Source organism: Syngnathoides biaculeatus, chromosome 23, assembly GCF_019802595.1.
Source record: "Syngnathoides biaculeatus isolate LvHL_M chromosome 23, ASM1980259v1, whole genome shotgun sequence".
NCBI classification, from domain to species: domain Eukaryota; kingdom Metazoa; phylum Chordata; class Actinopteri; order Syngnathiformes; family Syngnathidae; genus Syngnathoides; species Syngnathoides biaculeatus.
In genome coordinates this window covers 4,481,274-4,502,035 of record NC_084662.1, presented here as the reverse complement: position 1 = coordinate 4,502,035, position 20,762 = coordinate 4,481,274, and the positions used below count along the sequence as shown (strand labels likewise).

Sequence of the window (20,762 nt, the reverse complement as noted above, 5' to 3'; positions counted from 1 at the left end):
GGGATACTGCGGCAAGGTCAGGATTATGGCTGAAAGAGATAAATAAAGTCAGCACCTGCGGGCTCGGATTCCCCCTTTTTTCCCTGAAGCAACTTTTTTTTCCTTGAAGCACCTTGAAAGACAAAATGCTTTAGAATCATGCTGTACATTTAGAGATGTCATAAGAAACTTCTCTATTTTTACTATTTAGAGCAATAGTAGTATCTAATTCACTGGAATTCCCCTAGGCTTTATTTTAAATTAATCTTGAACCAATTGGACTTGTTTCATAGTTCAATATATACCCCACACATTTGTCAGGGAATAAGATTTATATGACAAACAACAGACATGACAAAAAGATTAAGGTAGTTGGGATTTTCAACAGGGTGTTTTGAGAATTAGATGACAGCTGGGATTGGCTCTTGGACTCCCACAACCCTTGTGAAGATAATGGCTCACAAGATGGATGGATGGATGGATCAATCACACAAAGTTTTCATTATCGTCACACCAATTTTAATACCACTCAGGGACAACCCAAGGAAATACAACATGCAGTATTCAAATTACAATTCAATTTATTAAAGGGGAAATCCAGTGCTTGCATTAACAGTGTATCCAATAGGTCATGTAATATGTACCCTATTTTGACAATGTGATGTTAAATCCTCTCGCATTTAATAGTGTTTTTAGAAGATTTTTATTGACAATTACGAATTTTCAGGGGCACCCGGGTAGGCCTTTAGCCGAGCTTCGGAGGTAGCGGAGGCCTTTAGCCTAGCTTCGGCGTCCGGGGCTAGCGAAGCGGGCAGCGGGAGGCCACGAGCCGAGGTTCCAGGCAGCGGAGGCCGATAGCCCCGGACGCCGAAGCTAGGCTAAAGGCCTGTGCCATCACGGAAGCTCGGCTAAAGGCACACTGCCGTAGCTCTCTTGTCAGGCTCCTCGTCATTCCCGTCCGAAGAACCGGCCCGGAGCTCCCGGGGGCCTTTGTTTACACACTTATGTCGTGCGTAGGCCTCTGAGTAGTCAGACTCTGCGTTATTCCGCCCACAGAACCATCTGAATATTCAACATTAATTACAGCCAAAGGTTCAAATCTGTATGAAAGTATTCCTCCATCTTCCCGATCAACCAATACTGCTATTTCTTCATCAGATGAGGATAAATCCCAGAAATCAGCACTGATCATAATGGTGTCCCATTTAATTGAGCGCTTGCAATGGCACAGTACACGTCACATGCGCCCACGTACATCATGTGACTCACGAAAATGGCAGCACCCCTGAAAATTCGTAATTGTCCACAAAAATCTTCTCAAAACACAATTAAATGAGAGATGATTTAGCATCACATTGTCATAATAGGGTACATATTACATGGCCTGTTGGATACACGGTTCATGCAAAGCACTGGATTTTTGGATATAGGCACCAAAACTTGTCTCACTTACTGGATTGTACTTATTTTTATGGGGTTAATATCAGGGCTTTCGGTCAACTTCTTCCACACCAAACCTTTTCAACCATGCACACAATGGAACCTTGAACTGTCATGGCGCCACAGAAAAATGGCATTCCACTATTTGTTCCCATAAATGTTTAAGACAGAATTTTCCCAAAAATGTCTTAAGATGAATAATTAAGATTTCGGGGAGGTCTAGTTCAACCACTGGTAATGTTGCTGCTGAGTGAGAACCCTGATCCTGCAGGGGCACTCCCAATCGTCAGGAGTCTTTAATGGACTGCAGCAGCAACAAGCATTGTTTAATGTAGTTCTCTGGCATCATCTGCTGGTGGACAACGGATAGTACTTGTCATAGGGTCAGCATCCTATTAACAATACAAGCTCCACTTTAAAATGAAAACAATGATAATGATAAGAATGTCATTGCAATAGTAATTGGTATAACAATTACATAGTATAGACAGCATCTATCCTTCCATTTTCTTATTTCTTATTCTTATTCACACAAGGGTTGCGGGGTGTGCTGGAGCCTATCCCAGTTGTCAATGGGCAGGAGGCGTAGTACAACCCAGAACTGGTTGCCAATGCAAGGCACATCGAGACAAACAGTTGCACTCACATTCACACATAGGGGCAATTTAGGGTGTCCAATTAATGTTGCATTATTTGACGTGGGAGAAAACCAGAGTGCCGAGAGAAAACCCACTCAGGCACGGCGAGAACATGCAAACTCCACACAGCTGGGTCCGAAATTGAACCCAGGACCTCAGAGGCCAACGTTTTTAAGCTGTGCCACCGTGCCGACGAAGCTATCCTACCAGATTATTATTTTTTTAGTTTTATTTGTTTAAAAAAAATCGGATTTTCCTCGGTTTTCCAAAAGAATTTCAGTTACAAGAACGAAGTAGAAGCTTTGCGAAAAGGCTTTTTTTCCCCAATAATTAGTTCTGAAGGTTCTAACAATCTGAGATTGGCTGGCAACCAGTTCAGGGTGTACCCTGCCTCGTGCCCGTTGACAGCTGGAATAGGCTCCAGCACTCCTGCAACACTTGTGACGATAACCAGCAAAGAAAATGGATGGATGGATGGATGGATGGATGGATGGCTTCTAACAATGAAAAAATAAGCATTGGAAAAAAGTTTTTAAAAACAATAATCAGGAAAATTGAGAATAAAATCATCTATTTTGGAGGAGTTTTAAGAATTTTATTTATGAGAAAGTCTTCGGGGAAAAGGTACATTTCCTTTTTCTTGAAGACTTTTTTCTAAATAAAAGCCATGTATTTCTCAGAATAAAATAAAAGTGTTATGAGAAAACGGTTTCTTTTGTGTGGCCATAATCAATGATTAAAGCCATAATCTATCAGGAATCAAGATATTGTTTCAAGAAACAATGTCAAATAATTAAAATTTACGTCATCTATAACCTGTACAACTAAATTGAAAAACTATAGTTTTCCAAAGGGGAAGTAAAACAATCCCTGATAGGGTAGTAGTACACTCCCTTGATTCTAGTGCAGGCAGCTGGGTTCAGTTCCCACTCAGTGACAACGTGAATGTGAGTGTTCATGGTTGTGTCTGTCTATACAGTGCCTTGTGAAAGTATTCGGCCCCCTTGAACTTTTAAACCTTTAGCCACATTTCAGGCTTCAAACATAAATATATATATATATTTTTTTCAAGAATGAACAACAAGTAGGACACAATCGTGAAGTGGAACAATTTATGGGATATTTAAACTTTCTAAACAAATAAAAACTTGAAAAGTGGGGCGTTCAATATTATTCGGCCCCCTTGGAATAATACTTGGTAGCGTCATCTTTTGCTGCAATTATAGCTGCGGGTCGTTTGGGGTATGTCTTGATCAGTTTTGCACATCGAGAGACTGAAATTCTTGCCTATTCTTCCTGCAAAACAAGCTTGAGGTCAGTGAGGTTGGATGGAGAGCATTTGTGAACAGGACTCTTCAGCTCTGCCCAAATTCTCAATTGGATTCAGGTCTGGACTTTGACTTGGCCAATCTAACACCTGGATATGTTTATTTGTGAACTATTCCATTGTAGATTTGGCTTTATGTTTTGAATCATTGTTCTGTTGGAAGATAAATCTCCATCCCAGTCTCGGGTCTATTGCAGACTCCAACAGGTTTTCTTCCAGAATGGTCCTGTATTTGCCTCCATTCATCTTCCCATCAATTTTAACCATCACCTCTGTCCCTGCTGAAGAAAAGCAGGCCCAAACCATGAGGCTGCCACCACCATGGTTGACATTGGGGATGGTGTGTTCAGGGTGTGTCCACCTTAGCTGTAGATCTCTGCAGTTCATCCAGAGTGATCATGGGCCTCTTGGCTGCATCTCTGATCACTCTTCTACTTGTTTGAGGTGAAAGTTTAGAGGGACGGCCGGGTCTTGGTAAATTTGCAGTGGTCTGATACTGCTTCCATTTCAATATGAATGCTTGCACAATGCTCCTTGAGCTGTTTAAAGCTTGGGAAATCTTTTTGTATACAAATCCAGCTTTAAACTTCTCCACAACAGTATCTCGAACCTGCCAGATGTGTTCCTTGGTCTTCATGATGCTCTCTGCATTTTAAACACAACCCTGAGACTATCACAGAGCCGGTGCATTTATACGGAGACTTGATTACGCACCGGTGGATTTTATCTATCATCATCAGTCAACATTGGATCATTCAGAGATCCTCACTGAACCTCTGGAGTTAGTTTGCCACACTAAAGGGGCCGAATAATATTGCACGGCCCACTTTTTAGGTTTTTATTTGTTAAAAAAGTTTAAATATCCCGTAAATTTTGTTCTACTTCACGATTGTATCCCACTTGTTGTTGATGCTTGACAAAAAAAAAGAAAATTGAAGGCTGAAATGTGGTGAAAGGTTGAAAACTTCAAGGGGGGCGAATACTTTCACAAGGCACTGTATGTACCCTGTTACTGACTGGTGATTAGTTCAAGGCGTCGTCATTTTTTTCCCCCGAATTCAGCTGGGATAAGGTCCAGCACCCTGCGAACCTAACCAGGATAAGCAGTGGATAAATGGAAGTAAAACTAAACAATGTCATTGGATAAGTCTACACAGGCACAACCTCCTATAACTGAAAACCACTTTTAAATTCATATTATATAAGCATCAGGCCACACCTCTCTGAGTCAGTATACTAAATAAAATTCAAACATTCTAGTCAGCTTTTCCTGAAATTTTTGTGGTTGCATTCGAGAAGACAAGCCATGGTCCCTTAGAGAACTTTCACAGCATCATAGGAAACACACTGTTCAAAATGATCAGTCAGGAGAAGGGTAAAAAATAATTTACAAGGCATTAAATGTATCATGGAACATAGTAAAGACAGAGAGAATGGAGAAAATAGAGCAGTGGCATTACAAAGACAGAATTCTTACCTTATCTGTGTTGTTGTCCAAATGCAGCCCTAATGGGGGCACAAACCAGTGCAACCTGTAGGCTGGTCCCAAGCCGGGATAAATGCAGAGGGTTGCGTCAGGAAGGGCATCCGGCGTAAAAACTGTGCCAAACAAATATGAGCGTTCATCTAAAGAATCCCATACTGGATCGGTCGTGGCCCGGGTTAACAACGCCCGCCCCCGGCACTGCTAACACGCAGGGCGTCGGTGGAAATTCAGCTACTGTGGGTCGAAGACAAAGAAGAGGAGGAAACCGGATCCATCGTCAGAAGAAAAAGCGGAATGCACAGAGCCTACAACTGAGTGTAGAGACTTTGAATGTTGGAACTGTGACAGGAAAAGCTCAGGAATTGGTTGACATGATGATTAGGAGAAAGGTTGATATTCTGTGCATCCAATAGAGCAGGTGGAAAGGTAGTAAGGGTAAAGGTTTAGGAGCAGGGTTTAAATTATTCTACCACGGAGTAGATGGGAAGAGAAATGGAGTAGGGGTTATTTTAAAGGAAGAGCTGGCTAAGAATGACTTGGAGGTGAAAAGAGTATCAGATTGAGTGATGAGACTAAAATTTGAAATTGAGGGTGTTATGTATAATGTGGTTAGCGGCTATGCCCCACAGGTAGGATGTGACCTAGAGTTAAAAGAGAAATTCTGGAAGGAACTAGATGAAGTAGTTCTGAGCATCCCAGACAGCGAGAGAGTTGTGATTGGTGTAGATTGTAATGGACATATTGGTAAAGGAAACAGGGGCGATGAAGAAGTGATAGGTAAGTACGGCATCCAGGAAAGGAACTTTGAGGGACAGATGGTGGTGGACTTTGCAAAAAGGATGGAGATGGCTATAGTGAACACTTATTTCCAGAAGAGGGAGGAACATATAGTGACCTACAAGAGCAGAGGTAGAAGCACGCAGGTGGATTATGTTTTGTGCAGACGATGTAATCTGAAGGAGGTTACTGACTGTAAAGTAGTGGTAGGGGAGAGTGTAGCTCGACAGCATAGGATGGTAGTGTGTAGGATGACTCTGGTGGTGGGTAGGAAGATTAAGAAGACAAAGGTAGAGCAGAGAACCATGTGGTGGAAGCTGAGAAAGGAAGAATGTTGTGCAGCCTTTCGGAAAGAGGTAAGAAAGGCTCTCGATGGACAGCAGAAGCTCCCGGAAGACTGGACAACGACAGCCAAGGTAATCAGAGAGACAGGCAGGAGAGTACTTGGTGTGTCTTTTACTAGGAAAGGGGAGAAGGAGACTTGGTGGTGGAACCCCAAAATACAGGGAGTCATACAGGGAAAGAGATTAGCGAAGAAGAAGTGGGATACTGAGAGGACTGAGGAGAGGCGAAAGGAGTATATGAGGGCATATGAAGACATGTACACCAGGTTGGACACGAAAGAAGGAGAAAAGGATCTCTACAGGTTGGCCAGACAGAGGGATAGAAATGGGAAGGATGTGCAGCAGGTAAGGGTGATTAAGGATAGAGATGGAAATGTGTTGACTGGTGCCAGTAGTGTGCTAAATAGATGGAAAGAATACTTTGAGAAGTTGATGAATGAAGAAAATAAGAGAGAAGGAAGAGTTGAAGAGGCAAGTGTGAAGGACCAGGAAGTGGCAATGATTAATAAGGGGGAAGTCAGAAAGGCACAACAAAGGATGAAAAATGGAAAGGCAGTTGGTCCTGATGACATACCGGTAGAGGTATGGAAGCAATTTGGAGAGATGGCTGTGGAGTTTTTGACCAACTTATTCAACAGAATACAAAAGATGCCCGAAGAATGGAGGAAAAAGTGTTCTAGTTCCCATTTTTAAGAACAAAGGGGATGTTCAGAGCTGTGGGAACTATAGAGGAATAAAGTTGATGAGCCACACAATGAAGTTATGGGAAAGAGTAGTGGAGGCTAGACTCAGGACAGAAGTAAGTATCTGCGAGCAACAGTATGGTTTCATGCCTAGAAAAAGTACCACAGATGCATTATTTGCCTTGAGGATGCTAGTGGAAAAGTACAGAGAAGTTCAGAAGGAGCTACATTGTGTCTTTGTGGATGTAGAGAAAGCCTATGACAGAGTACCAAGAGAGGAACTGTGGTACTGCATGCGTAAGTCTGGTGTGGCAGAGAAGTATGTTAAAATAGTACAGGACATGTATGATGGCAGCAGAACAATGGTGAGGTGTGCCTTAAGTGTGACAGAGGAATTTAAGGTGGAGGTGGGACTGCATCAGGGATCAGCTCTGAGCCCCTTCCTGTTTGCAGTGGTAATGGATAGGCTGACAGATGAGGTTAGACTGGAATCCCCTTGGACCATGATGTTCGCAGATGATATTGTGATTTGCAGTGAAAGCAGGGAGCATGCAGAGGAACAATTAGAAAGATGGAGACATGCATCGGAAAGGAGAGGAATGAAGATTAGCCGAAGTAAAACAGAATATATGTGCGTGAATGATAAAAGTGGAGGGGCAAGAGTGAGGCTACAGGGAGAAGAGATAGCGAGGGTGGACGACTTCAAATATTTAGGGTCAACAATCCAGAGCAATGGTGAGTTTGGTAAGGAAGTGAAGAAACGGGTCCAAGCAGGTTGGAACAGCTGGCGAAAGGTGTCTGGTGTGTTATGTGACAGAAAAGTCTCTGTTAGGATGAAGGGCAAAGTTTATAAAACAGTGGTGAGGCCGGCCATGATGTACGGATTAGAGACGGTGGCACTGAAGAAACAACAGGAAGCAGAACTGGAGGTGGCAGAAATGAAGATGTTGAGGTTCTCGCTCAGAGGGACCAGGTTGGATAGGATTAGAAATGAGCTCATTAGAGGGACAGCCAAAGTTGGATGTTTTGCTGACAAGGTTCGAGAGAGCAGACTTTGATGGTTTGGACATGTTCAGAGGCGAGAGACTGAGTATATTGGTTGTAGGGTGCTGAGGATGGAGCTGCCAGGCAAAAGAGCGAGAGGAAGACCAAAAAGAAGGTTTATGGATGTGGTGAGGGAAGACATGAGGGCAGTTGGGGTTACAGAGGAAGATGCAGGAGATAGGCTAAGATGGCAAAAGATGACACGCTGTGGGGACCCCTAACGGGACAACCCGAAAGGATAAGAAGAAGAAGATCTGTGTTGTTGTCCAAAGAAACCAAGGTTAAATATTTCACCATAATTCCAAAACATTTTGGAAAAACACAACACCATCATGCTTTGGGGCTTTTCTCTTCAACTGGAACTAAAGCCTGAGTCAACCTGGAGTTAACTATGAAGAGTTTGAAAATGGAATTACTTTTTGCACAAAACCACCAGCCTTCTAATAGAAATCATAAAAGAATTGTCAGAACATCCGGACATCATTTGGAATTAATGGGCCTTGCCGGGCAGATCTGCCCCTGCACAGTGTCATGGAGAGAGAGATTTGTCACGCTGGCCGTGTTTTACATTTGTGCTCTCAAGGTATGGTATTCTGGTAAAGAAATTGTAATTACTTTTCTAGTTGTTATCTCAACTTTAAAAATGTGAGCGGTCAGACAAAATAGCGACGATAGTGAATGCTTTTTTTTTTTTTATCCTCACAAGGTTCGTGGGAGTGCTGGAGCCTGTTCGAGCTGTCAATGGGCAGGAGGCAGGGCCTGAACTGATTGCCAACCAATCACAGGGCACGTGGAAAAAGACAGCAGTTGCACTCACAATCACACCTCCAATTAATGTTTTGAGGATATGGGAGGAAAGCGTATTGCCCAGAGAAAACCCACGTAGGCACGGGGAGAACCTCTAAACTCCACACAGGCAGGGCCAGAATTGAACCCAGATCCTCAGAACTGTGAGGTCAGCACTTTACAGCTGCGGCACCATGCCGCCCATTTCTAAAATCAATTCCAACCATCTATTTATCTTTTACTGCTTTTCCAGGTTAGGTCCCAGGGGAAGTGGCTTGAGCAGGGATACCCAGACTTCCCTTTCTCCAGCTACTTCTTCCAGCTCTTCCAGAGGGATCCTGAGCTCCCTGTCCTGGCCGTACCGGTCCCCGAGGTGGCACGCACCTGCCACATTCGGCGGAGGCGCACACCTGCGCCTCGTCTCTAGTAATTATGTCACAGTTGTATCGAACCGCACGTACGGTCTGGCCTTTTCTGCTGACACTTTGCCGCCAGTCCCTGCAGTTCCAGGGCAGACGTATCGCTGAGCAAGAAGCCACTCTCCAGGCAACTAATCGCCAGTTACGGGAGATGTGTGCTCGGCTGGACGCATGGTTTGCATCCATGTCCAGCACAGCTGACGCCAGTCCACTGACAGCCGCCGCCACCCCAAGCCCAAGTCTGCCCGCGCCCGCTCCCCTGACGGTCGTGGAAGTCCAGCGGACCGTGTGTACGCCACTCTTCCGACCCGGAGAAACAAGTAACATTAAACCCTTCCTTGCCCAATGTGATCTCCATTTTGAGTTGCAGCCCTCCACCTTCCCCACTGACCGCTCCCGGATAGCATTCGTGATATCCCACCTGACAGGGAGAGCAGAGTCCTGGGCCACAGCCAAATGTGGCCGCAGTTCCGAAACCTGCAACTCCTGGACCTCCTTTGTGTTTGGAATGACACAGGTGTTCAAATATGCTTCTCCGGAAGGTGAGGCGACAGCTTCCTTGATCTCGCTCCGGCGGGGGAAACGCCGCGTCGCAGATTACGCCATCGAGTTCCGCATCTGAGCGGCGCAGAGCTGGTGGAATGAGGGAGCGCTCCTCGATGCATTCTTTCAGGGTCTCTTGCCCTGAATCCAAAATCACCTTGTCGCAGTGGAACTGCCCACAGACCTGGACTCGCTCATCACCCTTTCCCTGAGGGTCGACCAGAGGCTTGCAATACAGGGGTGGGTTGATGCGCTGTACAGGGGGACGTCCAACGTAGCTTCGCATCACAGACCGCGCGTCAACCATTTCAGGCTGTTAAAACGGAGCCAATGCAAGTTGAGGGGGTTCACGGCTGTTACTCGCTGTTACTACTACGGACGGCTGGGCTACCTCGTGGCTCGCTGCTCAGTCAAACCCGTATGACCCACACTCAGGGTATCGACGATGGTGAGTCTGAATTACACCGCGGACAGACCGACGCGGTCCATGCTTCAGGTGACTTTAAGCGCAGGAGAACGTTCATACACGGCTACGGCATTCATTGACTCCGAGTCCGACACCAATCTCCTGAATCCGCAAATAACTAACTTATTGAGGTTAGAGACTTTTAGAACGCAGCCTCTCCGACGCGCTTATGCAGCAAATGGCAGGTTTTTGTGCCAGATTACTCACCGCAGTCAGACTTTAAACATGACGTTCCCAGACACACACACTGACCGCTTGAGTTTTCATGTGCTCGATTCGCGAAGCAGTGACATAATCTTGGGGAGTCCCTGCGTCAGGCAACATAACCCTCTAATTGACTGGCCATTCGGACAAATCAAGTCGTGGGGTTCGAAATGTGAAATCCATCCTTCAGTGGCCCACTCCCACGAATCGCAAAGAGGAACAGAGATTCATTGGGTTTGCCAACTTGTCTCACAAGTTTATTAGAATTTTAGCACCATAGCTGCCCGCTTGCATGCACTCACCTCTGCCCGCAGTGCCTTCGACTGGGATCCAGCCTGCCAGGCGGCTTTCAGCAAGCTCAAGCCCGGCTTCACGTCAGCCCCGGTCCGCATCCTGCCTGACCCATATAGGCAGTTTTTTTGTCAAGGTGGACGCATCAGATTCCAGAATAGGGGTGGTCCTCTCTCAGCTGACTTCCAGGGATGGGAAACTACACCCCTGCGCTTTCCTCTCCAAGAGGCTGACTCCGGCGGAACGGAATTATGATATCGGAGACCGGGAGTTACTCGCCATCAAGACGGCCAAGGCGGAATGGAGACACTGGTTGGAGGGGACTCAGGTCCCTTTCCTACTGCTGACAGACCATAAAAACCTTGAATATCTAAAAACCACCTGCCAAGCTAGGTGGTCCCTCCCTCTTTTTCACTATGTTCCGCATCACTATGTCCTACCGGCCTGGGTCCAAAAATAGGAAACCTGATACGCTCACGCGCATATATGAGGAGGAGAGGTCCAAACCAGATCATGCCCTGATTCTTCCGGACACCTGCTTCATGTCGACATTCACTTGGGAGATTGAGGTCCAAGTGAAATAAGCACTTAAAAACTCCTCCAGTCTGACAGGTTGCCCTGCCAACAGACTGTATGCCGTGCCTCCTCTGAGGGGGAAAGTGATTGACTGGGCTCACACAAACCGCACCATGGCCAAGATGCGGTCGGTGGTTGAACAGCGCTTTTGGTAGCCGAACATCAAAAAAGACGTATGAAAATATGTCAATGTGCGCCCAGGTTGCACTGTCAACAAATCCTCCTGGCAACAGCCAGCGGGAGAGCTTCATCCGCTGCCAGTTCCTCGATGTCCATGGTCCCACATCTCCCTAGATTTCGTGACTGGTGTTCCGAGGAGTGTCTATATAAGGACGAGAAAGACCGTGAGCAGGGCTTCATCACGCCGCACTGCTGGCTGGGAAAAAGTACATGGACGCCTTCTTCCTTTTGTCTTTGGACATTTCTGGAACATTCTTTCACTTGGAATATTAGCTGGAAAGAACATTTGGCTCGACTACTCGGTCTTTGAACTTCTATTTTTGTGTTAGTTCTTTTATCATGTTTGTGTTGCATTGTTGTGTATGTGATTAAATTGTCTGAAACGCAATACAACTCCCTTGTAACATTTTGCTGGTTTAAGCAAAGGGGATTTTAGTCGAAATTTAAATGTAACAAGATCGACTTGTAAAGGGGTCAATCTCCCACTCCATTCTTCCCTTACTCGTGAACAAGACCCCAAGAAACTTGAACTCCTTCACTTGGGGCAGGATCTCATCCCGACCTGGAGAGGGCATGCCACCCTTTTTCCACTGAGGACCATGGTCTCAGATTTGGAGGTGCTGATTCTCATCCCAGCCACTTCACACTCAGCTGCGAACTGCTCCAGTGAGCCTTGGTAATCACAGCTTGATGAAGCCAGCAGAACCACATCTTCTCCAAAGAGCAGAGATGTAATGCTGAGGCCACCAAACCGGACACCCCGACGCTTTGGTTGCACCTAGAGATACTGTCCACAAAAGTTATGAACAAAATCGGTGACAAAGGGCAGCCTTGGCAGAGTCCAACTCTCAACGGAAACGAGTCCGACTTATTGCAGCCAATGGGGACCAAACTCTGACGCTGGTCGTACAGGGACCGAACACCCGTATCAGAGGGTTTGGTATCCCATACTCCCGAAGAAACTTCCACAGGACTCCCCAGGGGACATGGTCGAATGCCTTCTACAAGTCCACAAAACACTTGTAGACTGGTTGGGCGAACTCCCATGCACCATCGAGGATCCTGCCAAGGATGTAGAGCTGCTCCACTGTTCCACAGGCAGGACGAAAACCATATTGCTCCTCTTGAATCTGAGATTCGACTTTCCAATAGACCCTCCTCTCCAACACCCCTGAATAGACCTTACCAGGGAGGCTGAGGAGTGTGATCCCCTATAGTTGGAACACACCCTCTGGTCCCCCTTCTTAAAAAGGTGGACCACCACCCAAGTCTGCCAATCTAGAGGTACTGTCCCCGATATCCACTTGATGTTGCAGAGGCATGTCAACCAGGACAGCCCCACAACATCCAGAAACTTTCAGAACTCCAGGCAATCTCATCCACCCATGGGGCCCTGCCACCAAGGAGCTTTTTAACCATTTCAGTGACCTCAACCCCAGAGATAGAAGAGCCCGCCTCAGAGAAGCCAGACTCTGCTTCCTCATAGAAAGGCGTGTTGATGGAATTGAGGTCTTTGAAGTATTGTCCCCATCCATTCACAACATCCCGAGTTGAGGTCAGCAGTTTCTCATCCCCACTATACACAATGTTGACCGTGCACTGCTTCGCCATCCTGAGACGCTGGACGGTGGACCAGAATTTCCTCGAGGACGTCTTAAAGTCGTTCTCCATGGCCTCACAAAACTCCTACCATACCCGGGTTTTTGCCTCAGTGACCACCGAAACTCTTGGCCACCCGGTACCTATCAGGAGCCTCAGGAGTCCCACAGGCAAAATAATTTCCAGTATTCAAATTATTATTGATTGAAATCAACCATTATTTAGTTTTTGAAATTGATAATCAGAAAGGCAAATTGATCATTGACCCATTTAGAAATATTTAAAATTTATTTTATCGCTATTTATTAGATTATTAGATTATTTATTTATCTATCTATTTTTTTATTTTTATTTTATTGTATTTGTTTGTTTTGTTTTATGCAAGTGAACTGGATCGTTTGACAAATTATATATATATATATATATATATATATATATATATTGTAGTCCCAAATGTGTTTGTTAAAATGTATTGTTAATACAATTTCGTCAATAAAAACAAACTTCTATCATGTTTACTGTGTTATTAATATTACGACTCACCCATTGTTCAATGGCAAAAGGTTAAAACCATGGAGAAATCCATTTATCTTTCCTCAGCATTATTATAACTATTTATTTATAACTGTCAATCAGTTGAGGCTCCTGCCCGAAGATAGCTGGGATAGGCTCCAGCTTTCCCGTGACCTTTGTGATGGTAACCGGCTTGGAAAATGTACGAATTTATAACATCTAGCTGGGGTTTTATGACGTTTGAGCATGAGTTGCACTTTATTTTGAAAATCATGGGCGGAAATCTATCATTTTTGGTCGTCACATGCTCAAACCGAATTGTACATGCAGCAGCAAAACGAGTTTTTTTCCGCACAAAATAATGACTCTCCCAATGTAATTTACTTCTAACTAAGAAGTCCAACTTGTTCGTTGTCTGGAAATTGAAAGGCAATCACAGTAGTTAGCGCGATAACGCCAGCAAGGCAAACCGCTAACTTGACAGTTGCCTTGTCACTCCAGGAAAGGGCGCTGTTCAGCACTTCCGGGTCCCAATCGCCCCGGCTGGGCCCCTACCGTGTTACAAGTGTTTATCTGTGTGGTGTCCTGTTTAAACTCGCACGTCGGAACTCGTCACGTCTGTTGCTGCCAGACCTCTGCGTGGGCTCATTCGAAAAGTTGAGTTTCGTACCTCTTTTGTTCGATTTCGAGCATTAAAGATTTTGTAGAAAGTAAGCCGGGATCTATGTAACCGAACGCGAAAGGCACCGAATTGTCGCCATCAATTTTTATAGGGCAGTGTAGAACGATACTTTTTTTTTTTTTTTTAGTACAGTTTGCTAACAACTTTTTTACCAAGCTTAGCAGGGGACCGACTCATGTATGGCAAAGTTAATTAGGCACTCTATGAAACTAATTTTTCGTTAAGGGTAAATGTTGCATACGCTTAGATCACGAAGACACAAAGGAAATGATAGCTGTGTACTGTACATTTACGCTATAAATTGAGTATGAATGAGATTTTTTTTTTTTTCATTTGTAGTTTTCAGCACATATGTAGAACCGCGTAACTAAGTTCTGGATTATTAAAGTTAGTATCAGAGTTTTTTTCTGAAACACCTATGACATAAAATGTTAGATGTGGCAATTGTACTTTTGAAAAAGTAATGTCGTTTTGTACTTTCAATAGCTAAGACTTTATGGTTATCCAGTGGACAGCACAATGGCCTTACAGTCCTGGGCCCTGATGTTATATACCCTTCCATGTGAAATTTGGATGTTTTCCCTTTGCTTGTTTGGGTTTTGTCCAAATTCTCAGGCCTCCTCCCTTATTCCTCCAACATATAAGGTTAATATTAAGATCATAATTGTAGAAGTAGTATGAGCGACCACTGGTTAGCGCTTCTGCCTCACAGTGCTAATGACTGGCGTTCAAATCCCGGCCTCGCTTGTGTGGAGTTTGCATGTTCTCCCCATGCCTGCGTGGGTTTTCTCTGGGAATGCCGGTTTCCTCCCACATCCCAAAAATGTGTGGTAGGTTGAACACTAAATTCCCATAGGTGTGAATGTGAGTTTGAATGGTTGTTTGTTTGTAGGACCCTGTGATTGACTGGTGATCAGATCAGGGTGTACTCCACCTCTCACCCAAAGATAGCTGCAATAAGCTTCAGCATGCCCATGACTCTTGAGAATAAAGTGTAAAGACAATAGATAGGTTGATGGGTGACTATAATGGAAGACTCAAGACCGGTTCAGGGTGCACTGTGCATTCTGCTTCTTGTCAAATGGGATCAACTGCAGCTCACCTGCTGCCATCATGAAAATCTGATTTTAAAACAGCAGTGCTTATTTCTGCAATAAGCAGTACAGACTCTGTCCAGAAAGAGGCAGTAGATGTTAATGAATGGTGAAACCAAATACAAAAGAAGGTGATACATGTCTTGCTTAGACAGTTGACAATTTGTGTAAAACATAAGTCAACATAGACTTAGTGACGCAATTTGTGATACATGGAGGAGAACTCAAGCGCTTATGGGGCTTTAGCAGTGGTGCAACATGTCATGGTGACTTTTAATATAATTTGATGGGGCTCTCGTTCTTTTTTATGGTAATCACTGTAAATTTTGCAATTAAAAAACACTCCTCGCCCTAAAATTTCACACATAGCAGAGGTAATAATATCTGAAAGACATTGTACTCTGAGAGGTACAAGATTTGGCTATTATTGTAGTTTTAGTTATGTAAAGTGTGAGTAAAATTCACCTTTTTTCATCAAGCCACATGAAGTACCAGTCAGCAAAATCGTAGAAACAAATCTCAATATCATCGATTATATTTCCATCCTCCTGCAAATACTATCATGAACACATTGCTAGATTAATTCATCTATGACAATATCAAAACTTATTACTGACATTTTGTAATGTCAAAATTTCTACCTAAGCGTGAAGTTCTAAAACTAAATAAAAATGGGCAAGTACCATATCAGTATTGAGCCGATATCGGATTTATTTCAAGGTCATGGGTAGGGCTACACGATTATGGCAAGAATGAAAGGAGTTTTGAATGTAAATCAATATTATAATCACAATTATTTATCACAAATATTCCTCACATTAGGGAAAATAACTATTTTCATTGCACTACTTTTCAAAAGTTTGTAACATCTTACAGTGCAAAATGATTCTTTAAATGACATACCATCTCTGCCCCACGCAAATAACAAAAATATGCAAATAATGGATACAGTATTAAAATACCTGCGTATGATATGTTCCATATTTTTACGACTATAAGGCAGACTAAAGTCTTAAATTTTCTCCAGAATGTACACTGCACCTTAAGTGCACAAAGAGTTACAAAATCTTGAAATATTGTTGTGTCACGAGACCAAGGAGGTTTGCGGCACTCCCTGAATGCTGTGAGGATGTAAATGGTGTTTAAAGTGCATGTTTTGTGCCAATTATTTCTTCAGTCACATTTGTATTAGTTTTATTATTTGCTAGTTATGGTGTTCTGTTTGTTGTGGTGTGATCATTTTAGTTTTGATGTGACACCGTGAGTGTGAACAACATCTTGGGAATGACATCATTTGGTAGCTTCCAGTGTTCAGGTGTACGTCATTGGACTAGCCACAGAACAACATTTACAGATTTTGGAACTCACCATGCATATAAGACACGCCAGATTATAAGGGGCCCCGTCTACTTTGGAGAATTTAAGACTTCTAAGTGCACCTTATGGTTATGAAAATACAGTACATTATGGAGAAGAAAAAAAAAACTTTGAGAGCAAAGTCCGTGAATATGCAGGACCGCGAACTGTGAACCGCGAATGGGCAAGGGCACACTGTATAGTGAAAAATAGATGTACCCCCAAAAAATACTACTTTAACAAAGGCTAATTGAATAATTGTGCTTATACAAAGTACAATTATAAATTGCAACTTAATGGAAGCAAATAGTTTTGTGCATTTAAAAGCAATAAGATTAGGCTTCAAGTGTCAACTTTCCATTTCCCTGTCAGTATCGTGAATTATTAGGTACGGTACGTCTCCCTTGTTTTGCTTGGCCATTGGTCAGTCAGACAGACGACTTTGAAGAACTCGACAAGTATGAATTCTGTCTTTATTTACTTCGGTCGTTTTTTTTTTTTTTTAGCTGAGGTCAGGCGAGCCAAAAAATTGAAGTAATTGCTGCCGCTACAACAATCCGTAATAGTGTCTAACAAGCATACTGCCTTTCTGCCAACTTCAAAATAAAAGCTCCATATGTCATTACATTGGACATCAATGCCATTTAAGATTTATTTTAAAGTGGCCCTTGGAGTACGGTGCCTTTATAAAGCCTGAAACATACATTACATGTACAACATACACAAACATACCCTTAGTAAAAATGTGTTTCAGATGTACATCCTACAAGCAGTAAAATATAGGGTTGGTAAGTGTGATGGTCTGAGGGTGTCTCGCTGCTTCAGGACCTGAAAGACTTGCTGTGATAGATGGTAACGTGAATTCTGCTATCTACCAAAAAAATGCCAAAGGAGAATTTCTGGCCATCTGTTCTTGACATCGAGCTGAAATTAATTTTGTTTCTGTAGCAGGACAATGATCCAAAACACACCAGCAAGTGCAACTTTGAATGGCTAAAGAAAAGAAAAATTGAGATTTTGCAATGGCCTAGTCATCGTCCTGCCCCAAATCCTATTGGCATGACTTTCATGCTCGAAAACCCTCCAATGTAACTGAATTGCAACAATTTTACAAAGATGAGTGGAGCAAAGTTCTTCTATAATGCTTTAAGAGACTCATTGGAAGTTATCAAAATTTTCTGAATGCAATTGTTGCTGCTCGGGCTGGCCCTACCAGTTGTTAGGTTTAGGGGGTAATTACATTTTCACATTCCGCCATCTATGTCTGCATTTTTTTCCCCTTAGTAATCAAAACCATTCCAAACTGCAATTTGTGCGTACCTGCTTTGTATTTGATTAATATGTATTTTTTGACGATGGGAAACATTCAAGTGTGACATGCAAAAAACAAGAAATCTAGGAGTCAAAACACTTTTTCATACCACTATATCGGTCATTGTGTGCAGTGAAATTTTGTGTTTCAAAAGTATTTGTGGTATCGCTATAGCCGAGTACTCGAGTGAATATTCTTACTATGTTTGAAAAAGTGGTATTGAACATCCCTAATAAAAATGTCCAAGTTTATTTATTTAGATTTGAAATTGGTCAAATTTTGCAAGTCAATATGAATGTAACTCATCCAGTTCCATCAGTTAATCATATTTTGATAACCTGTATGTTTCCACAGCACAATGAGTTTACAAGAGATCTTTGAGAACATGAAACTGGCCCGTGAATATGCTTTGTTGGGAAACTACAACTCAGCCAGTGTCCTCTACCAAGGCCTGCTAGAACAAATCAAGAAACATGTGTACAGAACACGAGACCCCAGTCTTCAACAGAGATGGCAGAGCGTAAATACTATGATTAAATTTAAGAACAATCAGCTTGGTAGCTATCATAAATCTGGTTTCTTTCTCCAGTTGTGGCAAGAAGTTAGTGAGGAAAGCAGCCAGGTTCAAGACCTTCTCTCGACACTGGAGACCGTTCAGCTGCACGCTGGGGCTGTTAAACCAATTGAACCAGATGATTTTGAGATAAGGCCCGTGCCCATTGAACCACGGTAAGGAGGGGGGGGGGTGGCTTGACTTAAGAGAAAAAAAAAAAAGGTTAAGACAAATTCTCTGCCTTGAAACTCCGCTTGCACGATATCTAAGTCTGCCCAGTTAGAGTGCGGGCTGGCTGGCCTCGAAGGTGCACACATAGTAAGAATAATAAATGTTTTATTATATGCGCCTTTCTCAGCACCCAATGTCACCTTATGAAACAAATAAAAACAAGGAATAACAGTACAATTAACAGAAATAATACACACAGGTGAAGTTCAATCTAAAAGTAAGTGTAAAAATGTCGAATAAAATGAACAGGAGATTCTATCATATAAGCAAGTTTTAACCGATCAGTCTTTAGCTTAGATTTGAAGGTGGGGATATAGTCCATATTGCAGGTGTCAGGAGGTGTAGATACTCAAAACGCCATCATGGTCAGGTGAGCAGGTCGGACAGTGAGATACAGTGCTTTGTGAAAGTATTCAGCCCCCTTGAACTTTTCAAACTTTCACCACATTTCAGGCTTCAAACGAATAAAATTTTCATGTTTTTGTCAAGAATCAACACCAAGTGAAACACAATCGTAAGGTGGAATGATATTAATTGGATATTTAATACTTTTTAACAAATAAAAAACTGAAAAGTAGGGCGTGCAATATTATTCAGCCCCTTCACTTTCAGTGCAGCAAACTCACTCCAGAAGTTCAGTGAGGATCTCTGAATGATCCAATGTTGACTGATGATGATAACTAAAATCCACTTGTGTGTAATCAAGTCTCTGTATAAATGCACCTGCTTTGTGATAGTCTCAGGGTTCTGTTTAAAGTGCAGAGAACATCATGAAGACCAAGGAACACACTAGGTAGGTCCGAGATACTGTTGTAGAGAAGTTTAAAGCCGGATTTTGGATATCCCAAGCTTTAAACATCTCAAGGAGCACTGTACAAGCAAACATATTGAAAGGGAAGGCGTATCAGACCACTGCAAATCTCCCAAGACCCGGCCGTCCCTCTAAATTTTCACCTCGTGAAGTAGAGGACTGATCAGAGATGCAGCCAAGAGGCCCATGATCACTCTGAATGAATTGCATAGATCTACAGCTGACGTGGGACAGTCTGTCAATCACACAACAATCAGTGGTATACTGCACAAATCTGACCTTTATGGAAGAGTGGCAAGAAGAAAGCCATTTCTCAAAGATATCCATAAAAAGTCATGTTTAAAGTTTGCCACAAGCCACGTGGCAGACACACCAAACATGTGGAAGAAGGTGCTCTGGTCAGATGAAACCAAAATCTCAACTTTTTTCCACAATGCAAAATTGTTTGACGTAAAAGCAACACAGCTCATCACCCTGAACACACCATCCCCACTGTCAAGATATACATACATCAGACATACCCCAAGCAACTTGCAGCTGTAATTGCAGCAAAAGGTGACACTACAAAGTATTAATGCACGAGGGATGAAATAATATTGCACGTCCCACTTTTCAGGTTTTTATTTGTTAAAAAAAGTTTAAAATATCCCATAAATTTCATTCCACCCCATGATTGTGTCCCACTTGTTGATTCTTGACCCAAAAAAATAATTTTATACCTTTATGTTTGAAGCCTGGAATGTGGCGAAAGGTTGAAAAGTTCAAGGGGGGGGAATACTTTTCACAAGGCACTGTAGCTGGAGGAGCAGGACCAAATAGAATGGATGTGTGTGGCGATGTGGAAGAGTGGAGAGAGAGGTATGAAGGAGCAAGTTATGGATGGCCTTAAACATAAGAGTGTGGAGCAAGCAAAATTGTCCAAGTGGTTTGACTAGCTTTTTAATATCAAAATAGAAATGGCTATCAATCATATTAAAAAAGGATCAGTACACCTTGCTTTATATCTCTCAGCTTGCTGAAGTCTTCCATTACAGTAATAATGAGATGACTTTAATTTAAATATATCTGGAGTGTAACATTTCCTCTTTTTTTTTTTTTTTTTTCACCTGCAGGCATTCCCCATCTCCTGTCAGGCGGCCTGCAAACCCATATAAAGACAGCAAACCAATCAACAACCGCCTTAGTGTGGCAGTGAAGGCCCAGCAAAGGCATTCCTCTCGTGGGCCCAACGGGGACAGACACAAACCCGCCAAGGGCAAAACAAAAGAAATGAAGGAAGCATCTGCTGGCAAAGCAAAGGAAGATAAGGTAAAACTTTTACTGTTCTGCCCCTGCTCTAAATTACCTATCAAAAATTCAATTCCCTTACTTTTTCAGATTTATAGGCAGGGGACATTTACTTAGCATCTGGAATGAGCATCTGCCACC

At 43.1% G+C, this 20,762-nt stretch overlaps 1 protein-coding gene across 3 annotated transcripts in view; it reads left to right on the top strand.

The window, feature by feature from the left end:
* The window catches only part of katna1 (katanin p60 (ATPase containing) subunit A 1), a 48,101-nt gene that overhangs the window by 9,331 nt on the left and 18,008 nt on the right, over positions 1-20,762 (top strand). The window contains exons 2-5 of one of the 3 annotated variants that reach the window (XM_061812525.1): positions 8,758-8,930; positions 18,094-18,259; positions 18,329-18,468; positions 20,447-20,642. In XM_061812525.1, coding sequence (XP_061668509.1) covers positions 8,758-8,930; positions 18,094-18,259; positions 18,329-18,468; positions 20,447-20,642 — 675 coding nt within the window. Of the gene's footprint in view, positions 1-8,757; positions 8,931-13,768; positions 13,952-18,093; positions 18,260-18,328; positions 18,469-20,446; positions 20,643-20,762 lie in introns of those variants that run through there. The other 2 variants (XM_061812527.1, XM_061812526.1) reach the window with 2 other exon arrangements.